The sequence below is a fragment of the Scatophagus argus genome, chromosome 16 (assembly GCF_020382885.2).
Source record: "Scatophagus argus isolate fScaArg1 chromosome 16, fScaArg1.pri, whole genome shotgun sequence".
Classification (NCBI taxonomy): Eukaryota; Metazoa; Chordata; class Actinopteri; family Scatophagidae; genus Scatophagus; species Scatophagus argus.
The window spans coordinates 10279758-10299817 of NC_058508.1; the positions used below are offsets into that span (position 1 = coordinate 10279758).

At 40.4% G+C, this 20060-nt stretch overlaps 1 protein-coding gene, 2 pseudogenes and 1 gene segment (V, D, J or C); all 4 read left to right on the forward strand.

Annotated features, from left to right (window-relative positions):
- The window catches only part of ighd (immunoglobulin heavy constant delta), a 68361-nt gene that overhangs the window by 39402 nt on the left and 8899 nt on the right, over nucleotides 1–20060 (forward strand). For all 4 annotated transcript variants that reach the window (XM_046415529.1, XM_046415528.1, XM_046415532.1 and 1 more), the window contains exon 4: nucleotides 17450–17454. In XM_046415529.1, coding sequence (XP_046271485.1) covers nucleotides 17450–17454 — 5 coding nt within the window. The remainder of the gene's footprint in view (nucleotides 1–17449; nucleotides 17455–20060) is intronic.
- Nucleotides 1098–16654, forward strand: LOC124073329 (annotated as a pseudogene).
- Nucleotides 3227–3869, forward strand: LOC124073335. The segment is given in 2 exon segments: nucleotides 3227–3347; nucleotides 3443–3869. Coding segments are annotated over 2 exon segments (435 nt in total).
- Nucleotides 4753–5989, forward strand: LOC124073380 (annotated as a pseudogene).

Consider the following 20060-nt stretch of genomic DNA (forward strand, 5'->3'; position numbering starts at 1 on the left):
ATGGTTAAAATGGCACAGTCATGTTTCTGTCTGTAAAATTTGCCATTAAACTGGAAATATGTGGTGTTTAGGCACAAATCCAGAAGTTGGCATATATGTTCTGGATATAGAGCATGATAATAATCATGCTCTATATCCTATAAATGTCTATAATAGAGCATTAACGAAGTCGAAACCAACTTTACCATCCCCAACGACTGTCCCTCAACGACTGTCGTTTGGCATAATGGGGCACTAACGAGCCTACGACACCACTGGCCATGTGAACGCCTCCACAGAGGTTAAATACCTGGGTCTCCACACCAGCTAGTTGGACTAGTCCCAGCCTAGTCGAGCGAGCATGAACTGATGAAGCCTCTTGGATGAGAGGTGAAACGTTTTCAAAGTCCAGTTGCGTTCGATTGAATTTCCTTGAGATAACCATGACCTGGATGAATGAGAATATTCACAGGCTTATTGCAGAACAATTTGGGTTGGCAACCCTGAAAATGGTGCGGGAATATGAAAAGTTGGCTCGGAAAATTGCAGATTACAGAAACCACCTACGGTTTAATCTGAGATGCAGACAACAAAGGCTTATACCAACTAGCCTACGCCTATGTTCCACTATGGAAGGCCATAGAGTGGAAAGAATCATAGGAAAAGCACAAAAAAAAAAAAAAAAAAAGTGACATATCTTGTCATTGGAGGGAACTCACTCCAACGAAATTCGTGCTCTGCATTTAACCCACCCAAGTGACGTGCATACACACACAGCAAACCCGGGGCAGTGGGCGACCGCGTGCAGCGCCCGGGGAGCAGTGGGGGTTAGGTACCTTGCTCAAGGGTACCTCAGCCATGGACACCGGTACGGGGAATCGAACCAGCGATCCACCGGTTACGGGTCCGACACCCTAACCGCTGATCCACGACTGCCCTACAGTTACAACCTACAGAAATATAATGACTTAATATAAAAAACAGTCTAATAATACAAATGTCCTTATTAAACTTTCTGTATTAATATGATGAAAGTGTGTCCATAAATAAAATATGCAAAATAAACTAGCAGAGGGCATTTATGCAAACTCTTCCTCTCTTATAAACACACCATCAGCAACTTGTGGCACATCACTGTGACACTTTGACACATTTTCAGAAACACTCAGCTCAGAGAGCAGTGAACTGCTGTGTTTATCACAGAATGGAAAATATAATTATCTGGAGTTTATTATTTGTAGTTACTGTTCATGGTGAGAAAATCAATTCTTCTTTCTTCTTTTACAAACCTGATTGACAATTTTGGTTGATAATGTTCATATTTTCTTTGCTTCACAGGAGTTTGGAGTGAGATCAGACTGGACCAGACTCCCTCTGAGGTGAAAAGACCTGGAGACACAGTGAAGATGTCATGTATCATATCTGGGTTTGACATGACAAGCTACTATATTCACTGGATAAGACAGAGACCAGGGAGAGCTCTGGAGTGGATTGGGAGGATGAATGCAGGTTCAAACTCAAGTTTGCTATGCCAGCTCCTTTCAAAGTGGTTTCGTCATGACTGAAGACGTGTCCAGCAGCACTCAGTACCTCGAGGTCAAGATCCTGATAGCAGAAGATTCTGTTGTTTACTTCTGTGCTCGATGGACACAGTGACTGAAGACAGTGGAGCAGCTGCACAAAAACCTCCACAAACGACAAACAAAAAGTGATCTTCACAACATCTGGGTTTTCTCACTACCTGCAAAAGCACTTTGATTTATCCATTTTAGATTTCTATATATTTAACTGTAAACTCATGACTACATACTTATTCTCTTTGTGGAGTTGCATCACTCTCACCAACAAAGTTCCTTCATTTGTCAAAGCATGATTTAATACTAAATTTCCAACATCAAATTAACAAGTACAAAACATAAACAACATATATTATATATATTGAGATGACAATGAAACAACAGCAGATATGACAATACTAAAGTAGTGTAGATTATTTAGCATGTTTGCTGCTTAATATGACTAATGAAAATGCAGATACGCTATGGTCTGGGTCAGACAGGCTCCTGGAAAAGGACTGGATTGGGTTGCTTATATCAGTGAGAGGAGTATCAACATCTTCTACTCTCAGTCAGTCCAAGGCCGGTTTACCATCTCCAGAGACAACAGCAGACAGCAGGTGTATCTGCAGATGAACAGTCTGAAGACTGAAGATTCTGCTGTTTATTATTGTGCTTGAGACTCACAGTGACTGGAGTTGGTTAAGCAGCTGCAGAAAATCCTACAGGATTCATTTTTACTGGACAGGATTAGAATATCCTTATCTTTCATTGTTTATTAAAATATCATGTATAAAATATCATTTGCCTGGAGGAAAATCATCATTTACCAACAACAATAACAATTGTACATACAAGCGAATAAAAAGTGTTATTACTTCCTCACAGTCAATAGCAGCAGACCAATCTGCTGAAATCACTGACATAACAAATGAAATTCTACATATGCATATTTCAGTGACATAAATGCTGATATTTTTTTGATATTTGAATTCAGTCAAAACATGTGAGTGAAAAATAATGTTCCAGTTCCTGTTATAGAAACACTAGATGGCAGTCAGTGTCAAGTTTCTGTCTCCTCTGTCACGTTAAAGAGAATCTCATGTGTGCTCCTCTCATTGATCTTAACTGAGTTTTATACTCACACCCTTTGTGAGCTCACAACACTGACAGAACATTGAAAGTGCTGGATCAACATGTTTGAGAAGCTCTGAAGCCTTTCAGGACTTGGACATCAAACTGCATTGGATGATGACAAATTAAGTGAAATGAATTAATGAAACACATTTCATTGTCGTTGTGTTGGGACAGTTTATCATGACATCACAGTGATTTCTGCACTTATGAGAAGACAACATTGCTGTAGTTACAGCATTAATCTATCCATAGTGAAAATGTGGCATTAAAATGCTCTGTGTCCTGCAATATCCAATTATTCAAATTTTTTTTTTACATATCAACTTTTTTCTTTGTTTTGTTTAAAAATAAAAGACTAGCAGCATGACAATTTTGCTAAATTAACAATCTTGACAGTGACAGTTAGATCCATATAATGTATTTTATAGAAATATGTTCTTTAAATAAAAGCACATTTCTCTATCTGGTCTGATCGGTCAATCAGACACACTGATTGCTGTGTCAACTGATTTAAATGACAGATTATTCAACGACATGCAAATAAATGTTCCTCATAAGGAACTGAAGTGTGTGTGTGAGTGTGTCAGTGAGAGGACAGAAGAGCTCACATCAGTTCAGCTTCAACATCAGCCATGTTCTCTGTAGCTCTGATGCTGCTGCTGGCAGCTGGATCCTGTGAGGAGCTTTAGTGGATTCACACTAATAAACACATTAGAAACACTGAACAGTCAGATGAATGATGGAGATAATGTTGATTTGTGTTTCCACAGGTGTGAACAGTATTGATCTCATCCAGCCAGACTCAATGGTTGTGCAGCCTGGACAGTCTTTGACCATCACCTGTCGACTGTCTGGTTATTCTGTGACTGACAGCAGCTATGCAACAGGTTGGATCAGACACAGTGAAGGAAAACCAATGGACTGGATTTTCCATATGTGGGGTGGTGGCACCTTTTATCAAAATGATGCTCTGAAGAACAAGTTCAGCTACAGCAGAGACACTTCTGCTGGAACAGTGACTCTAACAGGACAGAATCTGCAGCCTGAGGACACAGCTGTTTATTACTGTGTATGTCAACCCACAGTGACACAAACCACCAACAGACCTGCACAAATACCCAGAGATCATGTGACTCAACCACACACACAAGAGGTTTTATGAATTAGGTTAATTAATTTTTGAAAGTAATACACAACAAGCATTGAAAACCATAGTGCACCATAAATAAAGATACCTCAGTGTTTGTTGGTTTAATGATGGTCATGAATACCTGCCAGGGAAAAACATCGAAAAGGTTGCTGCTGCATTTGTTTTTCTCATCAGTGGAAGCTGACAAAAGTTTACATATTTTCTCCTTCAGACTCAAACACTCAGATATTATAAATGTTTTGAAAAATGCTCATTTACTCTCACCTATGCTAAGTCTTTTTAGAGCTCTTTTTACATTAAAATGCAAAACAGTTTCATGTTTTTTCATTGAACTGAACTTTAACTTTTACTTTTAGTCACTGTAGGACTTAGACTGTTCCTGTTGTATGTGATTTAATTTTTCTTCTGATACTCCTGCTTGTGTTTTTACTTGGAGTCAGTGTTGCATATGAAAAGATGAAAGAAAGATGATGAAAGTGACATATTTTGTCATTGGAGGGAACTCACTCCAACGACATTTGTGCTCTGCATTTAACCCACCCAAGTGACGTGCACACACACAGCAAACCTGGGGCAGTGGGCGACCGCGTGCAGCGCCCGGGGAGCAGTGGGGGTTAGGTACCTTGCTCAAGGGTACCTCAGCCATGGACACTGGGACGGGGAATCGAACCAGTGATCCACCAGTTACGGGTCCAACACCCTAACCGCTGATCCACGACTGCCCACCGCTGATCCACGACTGCCTGCATATATTTCCAGGCAGTCGTGGCAGATATAATAACAGTCAACACACTCTTCTATTGGCTCCAGTCATACCAACATTGATGTTTGATTGTATGCAAACTCAGTGAGCTTCCTTGTTCCTCAGCTATAAAAACTTCACATCAGGCTGTCAGTGGAGTTCACAGCACGTCAGTTTCACATTAAACCATGTTTTCTGTAGCTCTGCTGCTGCTGTTGGCAGCTGGATGTGAGTCTCTGTGGATTTGTCAAAGTCAGCAGTTCTTCTTTTGCAGAATAACTTGATCATTTGTTCCAAAACATTTTCTCTTTTCAACAGGTGTGAAGTGTGAACAGTTGACACAGCCAGCCTCTGTGACTGTGCAGCCAGGTCAACCTCTGACCATCACCTGTCAGGTCTCATTCTCTGAGCAGCCACTACACAGCTTGGATCAGACAGTCTGCAGGGAAAGGACTGGAGTGGATTGGAATTAAATATACTGGAGCTTCATACTACAAAGATTCTCTGAAGAACAAATTCAGTATTGATTTAGACTCTTCCAGCAACACAGTGACTCTAAATGGACAGAATGTGCAGCCTGAAGACTCTGCTGTGTATTTCTGTGCCAGAGAGTCACAGTAACACAAACCATCAGTGGAGCTGAACAAAAACCCCTCAGTGCCTGAACACTTGGAACATGAAGCCACCAGAGGAGGAGCCCTCAGACCACCAATGATTTCAACACCAGTTCACCGTTATAGAGACAGATAAAGCAGGGGGAAAGTATAAATAAAATAACATTGATTATTATCATATACAGTGTAAATCCCATCAAATATACAGTGGAGGCATTTAAAAAAAAAACTTTTCTATATGACTCACGATAACTATGTGAAGTGATAACAACATTATTTCAGTTCACAAATGTGCTTTTAAAAGCTCACCAAAGAAGACACATGACATTGTTGATAAATGAACCAGTTCTCTTCAGCCTCTCTTAATTTTCAGTTTGACCAATTTGAATAAAATACCATAAATTATAATAATAACGATCATAATAATAATTAAAATGAATTACAACAAACAAACAAGATTTTGCTCGATTGTGAGTGACAACAGAAACTTTTCCACTCATCAACTCCACCAGCTGGCTGTTGTATATAAGGACCTGTTCATTCATCTGCTCTCTCCCACATCGTCCACTTCCACATCCTGGTACTCTGCTTCAGGCCAGTTATCTAGTTGTCCTTCTGGAATATTCATCCTCTTGACTGACTCTGTGTCTTTCTGTGCCTCCAGACTGAGGTGAAATCCTCCAGCCTCGACCTGGATCTCAGTCCTCCGCTCCAATTGGACTCCTTCTTTGAAACGTATTACTGACTCCATTCACCACCCTGCTGCACTCTGTGGATTCTGCACAATATAAACCTCACCAGTCTCTACATCTGCCTCACTCCCCCTGTGTAGAAATACAGACTTTGTATCTCTTACATCTCTGTGTGCCTCTGTGTTGTGTGTGATCTGCCTTGTGGGTCTGAAATATTCAGTTAAAAACCAAGATGATTCATTTCAGATGAATGTTGTTTGCTGGAGGATATTTAAGTTTACTTTAAACAAATTTCGAAATGTCAAGTGTCAAGTGATTGGCTTGAATCAAATTCATTTGGCAGGTTAAACAGCTTCTACATTGTTTATCAAGTCCAACAAACTCTGTCCTCTCCCTGAGGATGAGGCAGTGGAAAATGTAGTTGTCTTCCAGCTTTATTAATCAGACTGCAGAGAGGGTGGAAAACATTTATTTTTTACTGCAACTTTTGTTGCAGGGGTTCTGGCTTCAGATTTAGCTGCTGTGTTTTCGGCTGAATCAGACAACCGTCAGACAAAACACTGGTTTATTTATTTCTTTATTTATATATATATATTTATTGATTTATTTATTTATATGTTATTATTTATTTCCAACTTACAGCAAAGATTCTGCTGTGTATTACTTTGCGAAATCCATACAATGTTAAAGTGGACAGAGATATTGCACAAAAACCTTGAAGAATATATATTTTGCAAAGACCACCAGGGGGCAGCAGGAAACCTGAAAAAAACCACAGTCGGATCAAGATGCCACTGTCATCACACACAAGGAAACACAATCATAGCAGGGACCCCCCACCCTTCTTTTTTTTTCTTTTTTTTTTTAAATTTCCTCTTAGCTGAAACTTAACTTTAAGTGTCAGTTTTATTAAGCCTCAGTTTAACATTTAACATTTAATTGGCTTGGTTATGGGGCGGCACGGTGGTGCAGTGGTTAGCACTGTCGCCTCATAGCAAGAGGGTTCCAGGTTCGAATCCCGGTCTGGGCCCTTCTATGTGGAGTTTGCATGTTCTCCCTGTGCCTGCGTGGGTTTTCTCCGGGTACTCCGGCTTCCTCCCACAATACCAAAAACATGCACATTAGGTTAATTGGCTTCTCTAAATTGCCCCTAGGTGTGAGTGTGAGAGTGTGTGGTTGTCTGTCTTTGTATGTTGGCCCTGCGATTGACTGGCGACCAGTCCAGGGTGTACCCCGCCTCTCGCCCGTAGTCAGCTGGGATAGGCTCCAGCTCCCCCGCGACCCTCACGGATAAGCGGTATAGAAAATGGATGGATGGATGGCTTGGTTATGTTCATCTCTCTCTTTTGTTTGTTTGTGACAAAACATTTAAATCATAACATGAAACAATGACATAAAACCTGTTCTCCAGAGATGTGTGAGATGTGTTGTGTTTCTCTGCGAAGAGGAGGAGTCAGTCCAGTACTCTGATCTCTTCCATGTCTACATATGTATTGCAAAGCGAAAGACAGACTAAATCACTGAAATACACACTGTAGACTGGACAGAGATAACTTGCTTTTATAATGATCATCACCTTATTTGGTTCGCTGCATTACAGTAACTAATGAGCTGTACTGAGGGTCAAAACACTGACTGAGTCTGCACCAGCTGATAAAAGGCCTGGAGAGTCTTACAGACTGACCTGCGCATATTCAGGGTTTGGTGGTCATTGCTGGAATGCTTGAATCAAACAGGCTGCTGGAAAAGGACTGGAGCGGGTTGTTACTATCAGTGAAAGCAGTAGCAGCATCTACTACTCTCAGTCAGTCCAAGGCCGGTTTACCATCTCTAGAGACGACAGCAGACAGCAGGTGTATCTGCAGATGAACAGTCTGAAGACTGAAGATTCTGCTGTTTATTATTGTGCTCGAGAGCCACAGTCACACAAAAGGCAGCAACACTGGACAAACCCTTGGCTTAGGGGCAGTGCAGAGTAGCCAACTGCAAAAAACAAAAAAAGTGAACTCACAGTCTACTATAAAGAGTTGCAGCAGAAGAAGAGACGCTCCCATCAGATCACTGGCTGCTGGATCCTGTGATCACTGAGGCACACAGACTGACAGTCTGATCACAACACACTGACTGTTCGCTGATATTAAACTGATTTAATATTTTCCTCCGCAGGTGCGAAGTGTGAACAGTTGACACAGCCAGCCTCTGTGACTGTGCAGCCAGGTCAACGTCTGACCATCACCTGTCAGGTCTCTTATTCTGTTAACAATCAGCACACACACTGGATCAGACAGCCTACAGGGAAAGAACTGGAGTGGATTGGAGCTGCATGTGTTGGATACACAACAATTTACAAAGACTCATTGAAGAACATGTTCAGTACGGTCTTCCAGCAACACAGTGACTCTAAATGGACAGAATGTGCAGCCTGAAGACTCTGCTGTGTATTTCTGTGCCAGAAGAGACTCAGTGAGAGACAGCAAGAGGAGACTAAATATTAAATTCTGTAGCAAACAACAGATATAATTAGACTTAACATTTCCATTTTGTTTTTCGTAAAAATTATGTATGCGTATATGTGTTTGTGTTTTCTATCAAAGAAACATTCATACATTCATTTCCAACACACAAAGACAGACAACCACACACACACACCAATGGGCAAAGAGCAGCCAATTAACCTAATGTGCATGTTTTTGGTATTGTGGGAGGAAGACAGTCTGAGACCAGAACCCGGAGAAAACCTACGCAGGCACAGGGAGAACATGCAAACTCCACATAGAAGAACCTAGACTGGGATTCGAACCTGGAATCCTGATGCTATGAGGGGACATGTGTGCACATCTGTGATAAGTATGCATCTGAGTGAGAGCACAAAAATTAATTTGTAACTGTTTATGATATTTGTTTGATGTTTTGTTCAGGACTCATCACTTCTCTTGAAGTTTCAAAGCTTCTTGTTTTTCTTAGAAATCTTTAAAAAGATATTTAAAATATTTTCCGTTGAAAATACTAATTTTTGTTGTTGTTTTATGAACAATGATGTCGCTGTTTTATCCATGAGACTTTTTATTTGCTACTGATGACAGATTATGATGAATGAAGATTCAAAAACAATAATGAAACAATAAACGCACACAAAAAATAATTATGATGCAAATTTCCCTTTTACTTATAAGCTTAATTACCTTTTCTTTATCAGAATTGAAGTTTTGTTTTATTTTTACCAACTGCTGGCAGCACAGGTCCCCTGAGTGCTCAGTGCAGGAAACAGTGTTGGGTTTGTATTAGGGTTCATCATGGTGATAACTGGTATTCGAGTAGACTTGGCCACTGAGATACAGACCCATACAAAAACCTTAGATTAAAAATTTTACAATCTCCAATCATGTGAAGTTAAATAAAAGCACAGGATGAAATATCTCTCCCCAGAAGATGAGGTAACTACTGTGTTTATCGTTTTTAAAAAGAAGATTAGTCGTTAAAAGCTGATTAATTAGAAGTTTAAAGTCACAGTTTGTGCACAAATGTAAATTTTATCTTCCAGAAAATCTTAACTTTTAGAAGTGATTAAGAATCAGCGTAAAACATGTTCACATAGTGTCACCAGGGAATAATACTGACCAGGATTTCTGTGTATGGAAAACATTTTGTGAAGTTTTAAAACATTTTTCTTTTGTGGCAGGTTTTTGTTCAAGCAGTGAGTGGAGATGCAACACTGTGATTACTTCGACTACTGGGGTAAAGGGACTGAAGTCACCGTATCTTCAGGTAAGTCACATTTAAACTGAATATCTTTTAGCTACCAGTTTAATTTACTTTTTAAAAATATGCTTCTTTTGGTACGGTAATTAAACTAATGATTTTAAGTTTGCACTGATGCTGACAAGGTACAAAATACAGCAGACAGATGTTTTTAATGCGGTTGCTTCTTGGAAAGTGTTTGAAAGAGGTTCTTTTGTGTTATTATTAAATTCAGGAGGTGATTTGTTTTACCTTAAATTTTATTCAGCTGGACTGTAATTGCTGCTGATGAAAGTCTGCATTTTACATTATTATTCAATACATTTTTTATGACTGTGGATATTAATTATACATGTTGCCATACCTGCCTTTCATATAAGAAGAGCAGTACAGAAGAGCAGAGGAATACATATATATTTTGTGTATTTCACTGAAGGATCAGCATCTGCTTCAACTGAACAACTGAACACTGAGGATAGACATAAATAAGTAGATAAATTATATGACATGTATTATATAAAGTGTATAATATTGTTTGAAGTACCACAGGGATTAATGGCTTTAAAAGGGACATGTGTGTTTCAGTTACATTTTAGAGGAGCAATTTTACATCAAGTAATCTGTGATTATTCTCAACAGCTTTTGTGAATTCTTTTAGATTTACTGTAAAATAAAAATGAACATAAAATGAATAAATATAATACAATACATAAACAGAATAATAACTAAATTATATTTTAAAATTATCAAAACCCTTAATACTAAGATGGATTTTAAACATTATTATATTAGTTCACATATTCATGGTTATATCTTATATAATATTCTTTGTATTAATACTGAACACATATTAATTTATTTGAATTTAAATTTAAAAGATTTTAATTTAATTTTAAAAAGTGGACTCTGGTCTCTTTGGTTCAGTGAAACTCAACTGGAGAGAAAAGAAATCACTGTTGGTTTTCTTTCTTCTACCCCAACAGAACTTTCTAGCAGGCAAGACAAACAGATTAATAAGTATATTTCAAGTGTAGTATTAAATACATTTATTATTGTGAAGTAAATCAGACGTACCTTGAATGTGATTTTGATAAACATGCTGTGGCTGCTATGAAAGAATGAAGGTAATTTTATGTTTCACCAGCAGCAGCATTTTAACGTGAACAATGTTGCTGGTACTGTTAATATTATTGCTACAATGATTACATGATCATAAAGACAAGAAATATGAATTGAACATGGGTTAATTTTGTAATTAGATTTAGGACATGCTATTGATCGTTTCTGTTCTTTAATATGCCTGTATTGGCTTTTATGTGTCCTCTTTCACAGCACCACCTGCACCACCAACTGTGTTCCCTCTGATTCTGTGCTCCCCTGGAACCGGAGATAAAGTCACTGTTGGTTGTCTCGCACAAGATTTCTTCCCAAAGCAACTCACCTTCAGGTGGACCGATGAGAGTGGGATCAGTTTGACTCCTTTACAATATCCTCAAGCTGTGAAAAACAGCAAATATACAGAAGTCAGTTTGGTCGAAGTATCAAAATCTGCCTGGGATTCAAGGAAGTCTTTCACTTGTTCTGTGACTCACAATACAAGGGACTACAGTGTGAAACTGCAAAACAGTATGTGATTTTTTTTTTTTAACTTACTGTGATGGCTCTCTTACGAGTTCAGATGCATCGCATTGTTCATCTTGTTTTGATTTTAAAATGTTCATCTGTCTCGTATTACGTCTTCTTTTCTTAAAATTCTAAAATGAATAATTACAGACTGATTAAAACAGGCACATCTTTTTCTGCTCCTTCTTCCTCATGGGCAGGGCCTCCAAAGTTAACTCTGGTTTCAGTAACAAGAGAAGATGCTCAGTCCTTGGTGTGCACAATCGAGGATTTTTTTCCGGACAAGCTGTCAGTCAAATGGAAAAAGAATACAGCTGATGTAACTGGCTTTACTGACTACGCTCCCAAATTAAATGGAGAGACATATTCAGCTGTCAGTGTCCTGACGGTCAAGACGACAGACTGGGACAGTCAAGCTGTTTACACATGTGAGGTGACGCACAAACAAAACCGATATTCAAAGAAGACCTCCAAAGGTACAGAGCTACGACATTTATTACATGAGACTGTACTGTAACTCTGAGCCAACTGTTGTGTTGATGTAATTGTACACAGATATCAAGTAAAGGTTTTCTCTGCTGCTCTCGTCTTTGTAGCCATGGTTACAATGACACTGAAGCAACCCAGTCCCAAAGAGATTTTCAGCAACAACCAGGCAAAGCTGGAGTGTATCATTACAGGACAAGTCAGCAACATTTTGCAGCAAATTAATTTCAGTTGGCAAACTGATGGACAAAGTGACGCACACAACATTTCGACTTCTCCAGTAACGTCCAAAGGTGGTCAGCACAGTAGAAGTAGCACGAAGTCCTTCTCTCGCGATCAGTGGAACAAAGTCAACAAAGTTCGCTGTTCTGCCAGTAGTGATGATGTGACTCTAATTTCTGAAGAGCTGACTGTCCACAAAGGAGGTATGTTACTGGGTGATGGAGACTGATTGGCAGAAAAGTAATCTGTAAGTCTGGGCAAAACATAAAGCTTATATATAAAGTTCCCTGGTAAACGATTTGTCTCTTTCAGACGGAAGTAACGCAGAAGTGACAGTCCATGTCCTCTCAGAAGAGGATATCAACCAACCAAGCAAAAATGAGGTCACTCTGGTGTGTCTGGTCTCCAGCCCTGTGCAGCAGGATTTCTACATTGCCTGGACAGAATATAGGGGACAAAAGACAGGCGCCTATATGGATGGCATCACCTCCCCCCCACAGACGACCCAACAAGGCTACTTAGTTACAAGTGTTTACACCACCACCAAGGAAAAATGGAATAACAGGCAGAAGTTTGGGTGCAACGTGTGGCCTGCTGGCAGCGACAACTCCATGCAACCACAAGAAGTGTCTAAGGCCCAGGGTAACTCAATTGAATGTGACAAATAGTAGATTCAGCTTTAAATGTGGTATTTTGTGCAAATGTGTTGTTCTGTCTCTGTGTGTATTATCTTCCATGGGAATCTGTGTACTTTGTCATGTCATCGGTCTTTGTGATTGTAAAAATGAGAGTCAACAGGTCAGTTTGGTTCTTGTTTGCAGTCACACAAACAATAATGATATTTAAAGAAGACCTCCAAAGGTACAGAGCTACGACATTTATTACATGAGACTGTACTGTAACTCTGAGCCAACTGTTGTGTTGATGTAATTGTACACAGATATCAAGTAAAGGTTTTCTCTGCTGCTCTCGTTTTTGTAGCCATGGTTACAATGACACTGAAGCAACCCAGTCCCAAAGAGATTTTCAGCAACAACCAGGCAAAGCTGGAGTGTATCATTACAGGACAAGACAGCAACATTTTGCAGCAAATTAATTTCAGTTGGCAAACTGATGGACAAAGTGACGCACACAACATTTCGACTTCTACAGTAACGTCCAAAGGTGGTCAGCACAGTAGAAGTAGCACGAAGTCCTTCTCTCGCGATCAGTGGAACAAAGTCAACAAAGTTCGCTGTTCTGCCAGTAGTGATGATGTGACTCCAATTTCTGAAGAGCTGACTGTCCACAAAGGAGGTATGTTACTGGGTGATGGAGACTGATTGGCAGAAAAGTAATCTGTAAGTCTGGGCAAAACATAAAGCTTATATATAAAGTTCCCTGGTAAACGATTTGTCTCTTTCAGACGGAAGTAAGGCAGAAGTGACAGTCCATGTCCTCCCAGAAGAGGATATCAACCAACCAAGCAAAAATGAGGTCAATCTGGTGTGTCTGGTCTACAGCCCTGTGCAGCAGGATTTCTACATTGCCTGGACAGAAGATAGTGGACAAAAGACAGGCGCCTATATGGATGGCATCACCTCCCCCCCACAGAAGACCCAACAAGGCTACTTACTTACAAGTGTTTACACCACCACCAAGGAAAATTGGAATAACAGGCAGAAGTTTGGGTGCAACGTGTGGCCTGCTGGCAGCAACAACTCCATGAAACCACGAGAAGTCTCTAAGGCCCAGGGTAACTCAATTGAATGTGACAAATAGTAGATTCAGCTTTAAATGTGATATTTTGTGCCAATGTGTGTATTATCTTCCATGGGAATCTGTGTACTTTGTCATGTCATCGGTCTTTGTGATTGTAAAAATGAGAGACAACAGGTCAGTTTGGTTCTTGTTTGCAGTCACACAAACAATAATGATATTTAAAGAAGACCTCCAAAGGTATAGAGCTAAGAAATTTATTACATGAGACTGTACTGTAACTCTGAGCCAACTGTTGTGTTGATGTAATTGTACACAGATATCAAGTAAAGGTTTTCTCTGCTGCTCTCGTTTTTGTAGGCATGGTTACAATGACACTGAAGCAACCCAGTCCCAAAGAGATTTTCAGCAACAACCAGGCAAAGCTGGAGTGTATCATTACAGGACAAGTCAGCAATATTTTGCAGCAAATTAATTTCAGTTGGCAAACTGATGGACAAAGTGACGCACACAACATTTCGACTTCTCCAGTAACGTCCGAAGGTGGTCAGCACAGTAGAAGTAGCACGAAGTCCTTCTCTCGCGATCAGTGGAACAAAGTCAACAAAGTTCGCTGTTCTGCCAGTAGTGATGATGTGACTCTAATTTCTGAAGAGCTGACTGTCCACAAAGGAGGTATGTTACTGGGTGATGGAGACTGATTGGCAGAAAAGTAATCTGTAAGTCTGGGCAAAACATAAAGCTTATATATAAAGTTCCCTGGTAAACGATTTGTCTCTTTCAGATGGAAGTAAGGCAGAAGTGACAATCCATGTCCTCTCAGAAGAGGATATCAACCAACCAAGCAAAAATGAGGTCACTCTGGTGTGTCTGGTCTCCAGCCCTGTGCGGCAGGATTTCTACATTGCCTGGACAGAAGATATAGAAAAAAATCCAGGCATCTATATGGATGGCATCACCTCCTCCCCCCCACAGACGACCCAACAAGGCTACTTAGTTACAAGTGTTTACACCACCACCAAGGCAAAATGGAATAACAGGCAGAAGTTTGGGTGCAACGTGTGGCCTGCTGGCAGCAACAGCTCCATGAAACTACGAGAAGTGTCTAAGGCCCAGGGTAACTCAATTGAATGTGACAAATAGCAGATTCAGCTTTAAATGTGGTATTTTGTGCAAATGTGTTGTTCTGTCTCTGTGTGTATTATCTTCCATGGGAATCTGTGTACTTTGTCATGTCATCAGTCTTTGTGATTGTAAAAATGAGAGTCAACAGGTCAGTTTGGTTCTTGTTTGCCGTCACACTGTGTTTCACTCTGTCTTTGTCATGTCTAACATCTTGAGAAGTGTGTTGACTGTTTCAAATAAATGTTGCATGGAGAATCTCTTGTTATATGTTCATGAATGACTTCAATATTTTAAAACAAACAGAAAAGTAAGCGTGCTGTATACGGTCTACTGCATTGTTTAACTGTAGAAAGCTCCACATACGATATGTGATCAATGAGTGAATAATGCTCAATTGCAGTTTATGACCAATGATTAGCTGTCAATTTAAAAATCTTAAAAATCTTTGTTAACACACACACACACACACACACACACACACACACACCTTTTATCTAACCATATATACCTTCCTCTTCTTAGATTTTACTCCAGAGTCGAAAATGAATTTTGCTCTGAGCTGCAAAGATGATTTTAATGAAGAGGATGAGCTCAGCAGTCTGTGGTCCACAGCCTCCTCCTTCATTTTCCTCTTCATATCTTCTCTCCTCTATAGCATGATATTCAGCGTAGTCAAGGTAAATATGCAGGCCTTTTCTGCATTTCTGCTGTACTGATGACTAAAGATTGTAGAGGACATAATAAAGAATTCATTTTCTTCCCAGACAGGAATGTGCAGGAGAAAACTGTTAAGAGATATTAATGTGAAAGTTAGTGATTTTCTGTCTGTGCTTGTGATCGACTACAAAGTTTTTCAGGTTTCTCCAGTTTGTGCAGGGAAATTGGGATCTCTGTGATGCAGGTTAAGGCTTCCACTTACCTCATTAAATTGCACAAAAAAGACAAAAAATAATTGATTGTAATTGAAAGGTTGTGAATTGCATCAGTTTAATTCACTAGCTCTGTTCTGAATTTGAGTTCATTGGCATGACCAGCTGGAACGTGTGTGACAGAACAACTTTTAGCAGCAACAGACTGAAGACCTTCTCCAACAATAGAAAATGTGTTGTTTTGTGATGCTCCACAGCACGTACATGAATGTTAACAACTGAATGAATGAGTCACATCACAGATACCATCTTTAAGAAACAAATTATGGGTAGTTATAGTTTCCTGGCATTTGAAAATGAAGCTTTACAACTTAAAAAATGCTATAAAAGTGGGCCAATCATCTGGTCCAACAGGTAATATAATAACTATAGAACATGTGTGGCCTGCAGCAAATCTGCTTTATTGAAGACAGAGATTATTTTGGTGTCAGTTCTCTAGCTGGGTGAAACACAAGAGTGAAATAATCAATCAAACCTTTGCACTGTTTAACAATGTGGATGACAAGTTCATTTAAAAAAGTATAATTTTTTATTCTTTGATTTTTATTTCAGATGAGGAGACAGTAAAGGATGAGATGGATGCACAGAAGAGACGACTAAAGGGTCTTCATTTATTTTTTGTCTTTTTTTTACTAAGTGGATCATCATCTATAATAATTAACTAGCTGATTGAAAATGTCTCTGTAACCTGTAGAAAAAACAAAAATGCTACTGTATTTCTTAAATGTTTACCTAATAAATGTGTGTATTGTTGTTACATAACGATGACAGAAGTTGTTGATTACTTTGCTTTTCATTGATAAACAATATCCTGTATGCAGGTTTTCATTTTGCAATTTGACTATTAATCTTTGCTCCTTTTTGGTCATTTTGGCCATTTGTGTTTGCTTCCTCATTAATTCAACAGATACAATAGATATGATTTGTGCAGCCACATGGAAATTAAAGGCAATATAAACATGAGTATTGGTGTGATTCTAATAAATATCAAAAGCTTTTGAGGATTTTCTTGCATTTGAGTCACAGGATGGGGATCTAAGAACATCAAAAATAACAGCATAAACATCTGCTATCAGTTAAGCTCTCAACGTTTTTCAGTTTCCTGATGTTTCTGAACATATCATGTTTAGAAAGACACTTCCCCCCTCACTCTGCACATCTGGGACCACACCTGCAGCCTTGACACTTTGTAGAAACTGTAAGAGCTACAAATAAACTTCTTCGAAGAAAAATGGTTCATCTTTCACTGCACATATTTGCATTTCAGCCCGCATTCAGGCATGAAGTGGCTGGCATGCAAACAGCAGACACACGTCCTCACAGACATTGTAAGCAATTTCACTAATGAAATGTGAAGCACCACAGTGAAGCAGGAAAAATGAACAGAGACATCAAATACAGAGAATCCAGAAAACAATATTGGTTTCATACAACTCATGTTCAAATGAGTTTGGAGTCTAAGCTCCATCCTCATCATTCCCCACAGCTTAAGTGAGATATTGTACAGAAAAATAGCGTACAGAGTACAGAGAACTGGTGGATAACTTTGTGTGGATGGTGTGGAGAAAACCACTTCCAGCTGAACATCGACAAGACTAAGGAGATGGGGGTCAATTTCAGCCGTACGAAGACATCACCGCCGTCAATCTCAATCTCGAGAACAGATGTGGAGCAGGTAACATCGTACAAGCACCTCGGTGTTAACCTCGACTGCAAGCTGCAGTGGTCCACAAACACTGAGGTACTCTATGAAAAGGGCACGAGTAGACTTTATTTCCTCTGCAACCATACAAAATCTTCTAGATTTTAATATCACTACATCTCATGTCATGATCTCATGTTTTTTTAACATTTAACATTTAAATTAATCTATATACACGTATACAAGCACTGAATAGGGTATCAACACCTCACAGTCAAACTGCCCCCACAGCCTGCACACTCACACACATGGTGTGTTTAGATCTGTGAACACAAGGAAAACTGCTGGGGCTGAGGGAGACCTGGAAAAGCAGTTTTAACAAAATCTTCAGCATCTCTTAGGTGTAGTGAGGTGGATGTTTTGTATGTGGATGGTCCACCTCCCCATGACAGCATTATGGTTGTGTATTCAAATGTGGCCAGAAGGGGGCAGTACAACTAATTATGAGTAATATGACTCCTCTGATTGTCTTCTTTGCTATATAAGTGTTGTAAATGGTTAGGTTTGCCAAATTTATGCAGGTCTATGTTAAATACACTCTTTGACTGTATTTGCATTTAAAACCTGTACAAGCTTAATGGCTGGTGTACATTAAAGCGGCAGCTGCTAACAAGTAACCAAAGTACTGCACTGCCTCCTCGGTGCATTCTGCCCATGAACTGGAGCTTAAAGATGATCTGTACAAGTTTAAAATGTTTCTTATACTGCCATCTACTGGCTTTTATGTTCACCATCCCCAATCTGTAAGGTAGGGGAGACCGGGGACAGTTGTAACAGGGGATAGTTGCAACATGTATAACATGTATATCCAGTATTGTGAGGACACTATTGTGCCAACACGCACCAGGGTGAGTTATAACAATGACAAACCCTGGTTCACAGCTAAACTCAGACAGCTGAGGCTAGAGAAGGAGTCTGCTTTCAGGAGTGGGGCTAGAGACAGCTACAAAGAGGCCAAGTACAGGTTTAGCAAGGAGGTGAGAAGCGCTAAATCACTGTACTCTGAGAAAATTCAACAGCAATTCTCAGCTAATGACTCGGCCTCTGTGTTGAAAGGGCTTAGGCAAATCACCAACTACAAGCCCAAAGCCCCCCACTCCACTGACAACCTGCGACTAGCCAACAATCTTAACAAGTTCTACTGTCACTTTGATGGACTATCTGCCGGCCCTGACACCCCCACTCACCCCATCAACACGACCATTCACACCCCCCACACCCCTGAAGTCATTCCACCAGTATCCACCTCGGACCCCTCCTCCTCCACCACAGCCCTCTTTATCCAGGAGGAGGATGTTAACAAGCTGTTTAGGAAACTGAACCCTCACAAGGTTCCTGGACCAGATGGTGTGTCCCCCTCCATCCTGAGACACTGTGCGGACGAGCTGACTCCAGTTTTCACAGACATTTTCAACACCTCTCTGGAGTCATGCCATGTGCCAGTCTGCTTCAAAGCCTCCACCATAGTTCCAGTCCCCAAGAAGTCAAGGATCACTGGACTTAATGACTACAGACCTGTGGCACTGACATCTGTAGTCATGAAGTCATTTGAGTGCCTGGTTCTGTCCCACCTCAAGTCCATCACAACCCCCCTGCTGGATCCCTTGCAGTTTGCCTACAGAGCCAACAGGTCTGTAGACGATGCAGTCAACCTGACTCCACACTTCATCCTGCGGCATCTTGACTCCCCGGGAACCTACGTTAGGATCTTGTTTGTGGACTTCAGCTCTGCTTTCAATACGATCCGCCCAGCTCTCCTCCAATACAAGCTGTCCCTGCTGAACGTGCCTGACCCCATCTGCTGGTGGATCACTGACTTCCTGACAGACAGACAGACAGGAAACAGCATGTGAGACTGGGGAAGAATGTCTCGGACACCCGGACCATCAGCACCGGTACCCCCCAGGGCTGTGTACTTTCCCCTCTGCTCTTCTCCATCTACACCAACTGCTGCACCTCCGGCCACCAGTCTGTCAAGCTGATTAAGTTTGCAGACGACACCACCCTCATCGGTCTCATCTCGGACGGGGCCACTGCCAGGGACAAGCTCAGACTGCAGCGTGCTGTGCGCTCTGCTGAGAAGGTGATCGGCTGCAGCCTTCCATCGCTGTTAGACTGTTGAACACCAACTGACCAACATGCTGCCCTGCACCTTAGCAATTGATTTTGCTCATTCACTGTCCACCTGCTGTTCATTTGCACTGTTTACCTCACCCACTTGCGCTATACTCCACCCTGCACTACCTCACCTTTGGACTAAATATTTATTTATTTCACTTATTTTATTTTGTGTTACCTTATTCTACTTTATTTTTATTCTTATTTTATTCTTCAATGATATGTTACTGTTACGTTCTATGTATGCACCAATCACCAAGACAAATTCCTAGTAATGTGAAACCTCTTCACTTACATGGCAATAAAGTCTTCTGATTCTGATGTGATTTGTCTCCCATCAGAAACAAGCTAGAGTGATGACACTCACACTGTACATGCTCAGTTGGATGTTCATCCTTGCAGATTACTTTTTTAAAATGATTTCCCATCACTGCATTTGAACATACACATTATTACATACAGCACCTTGAATGAACACAGGTGAGGAGGTAGGATGGAGAACTCAGAGTTCAGAGAGTGCTTACGTTTTGGCAAGAAAAGCAATGACCA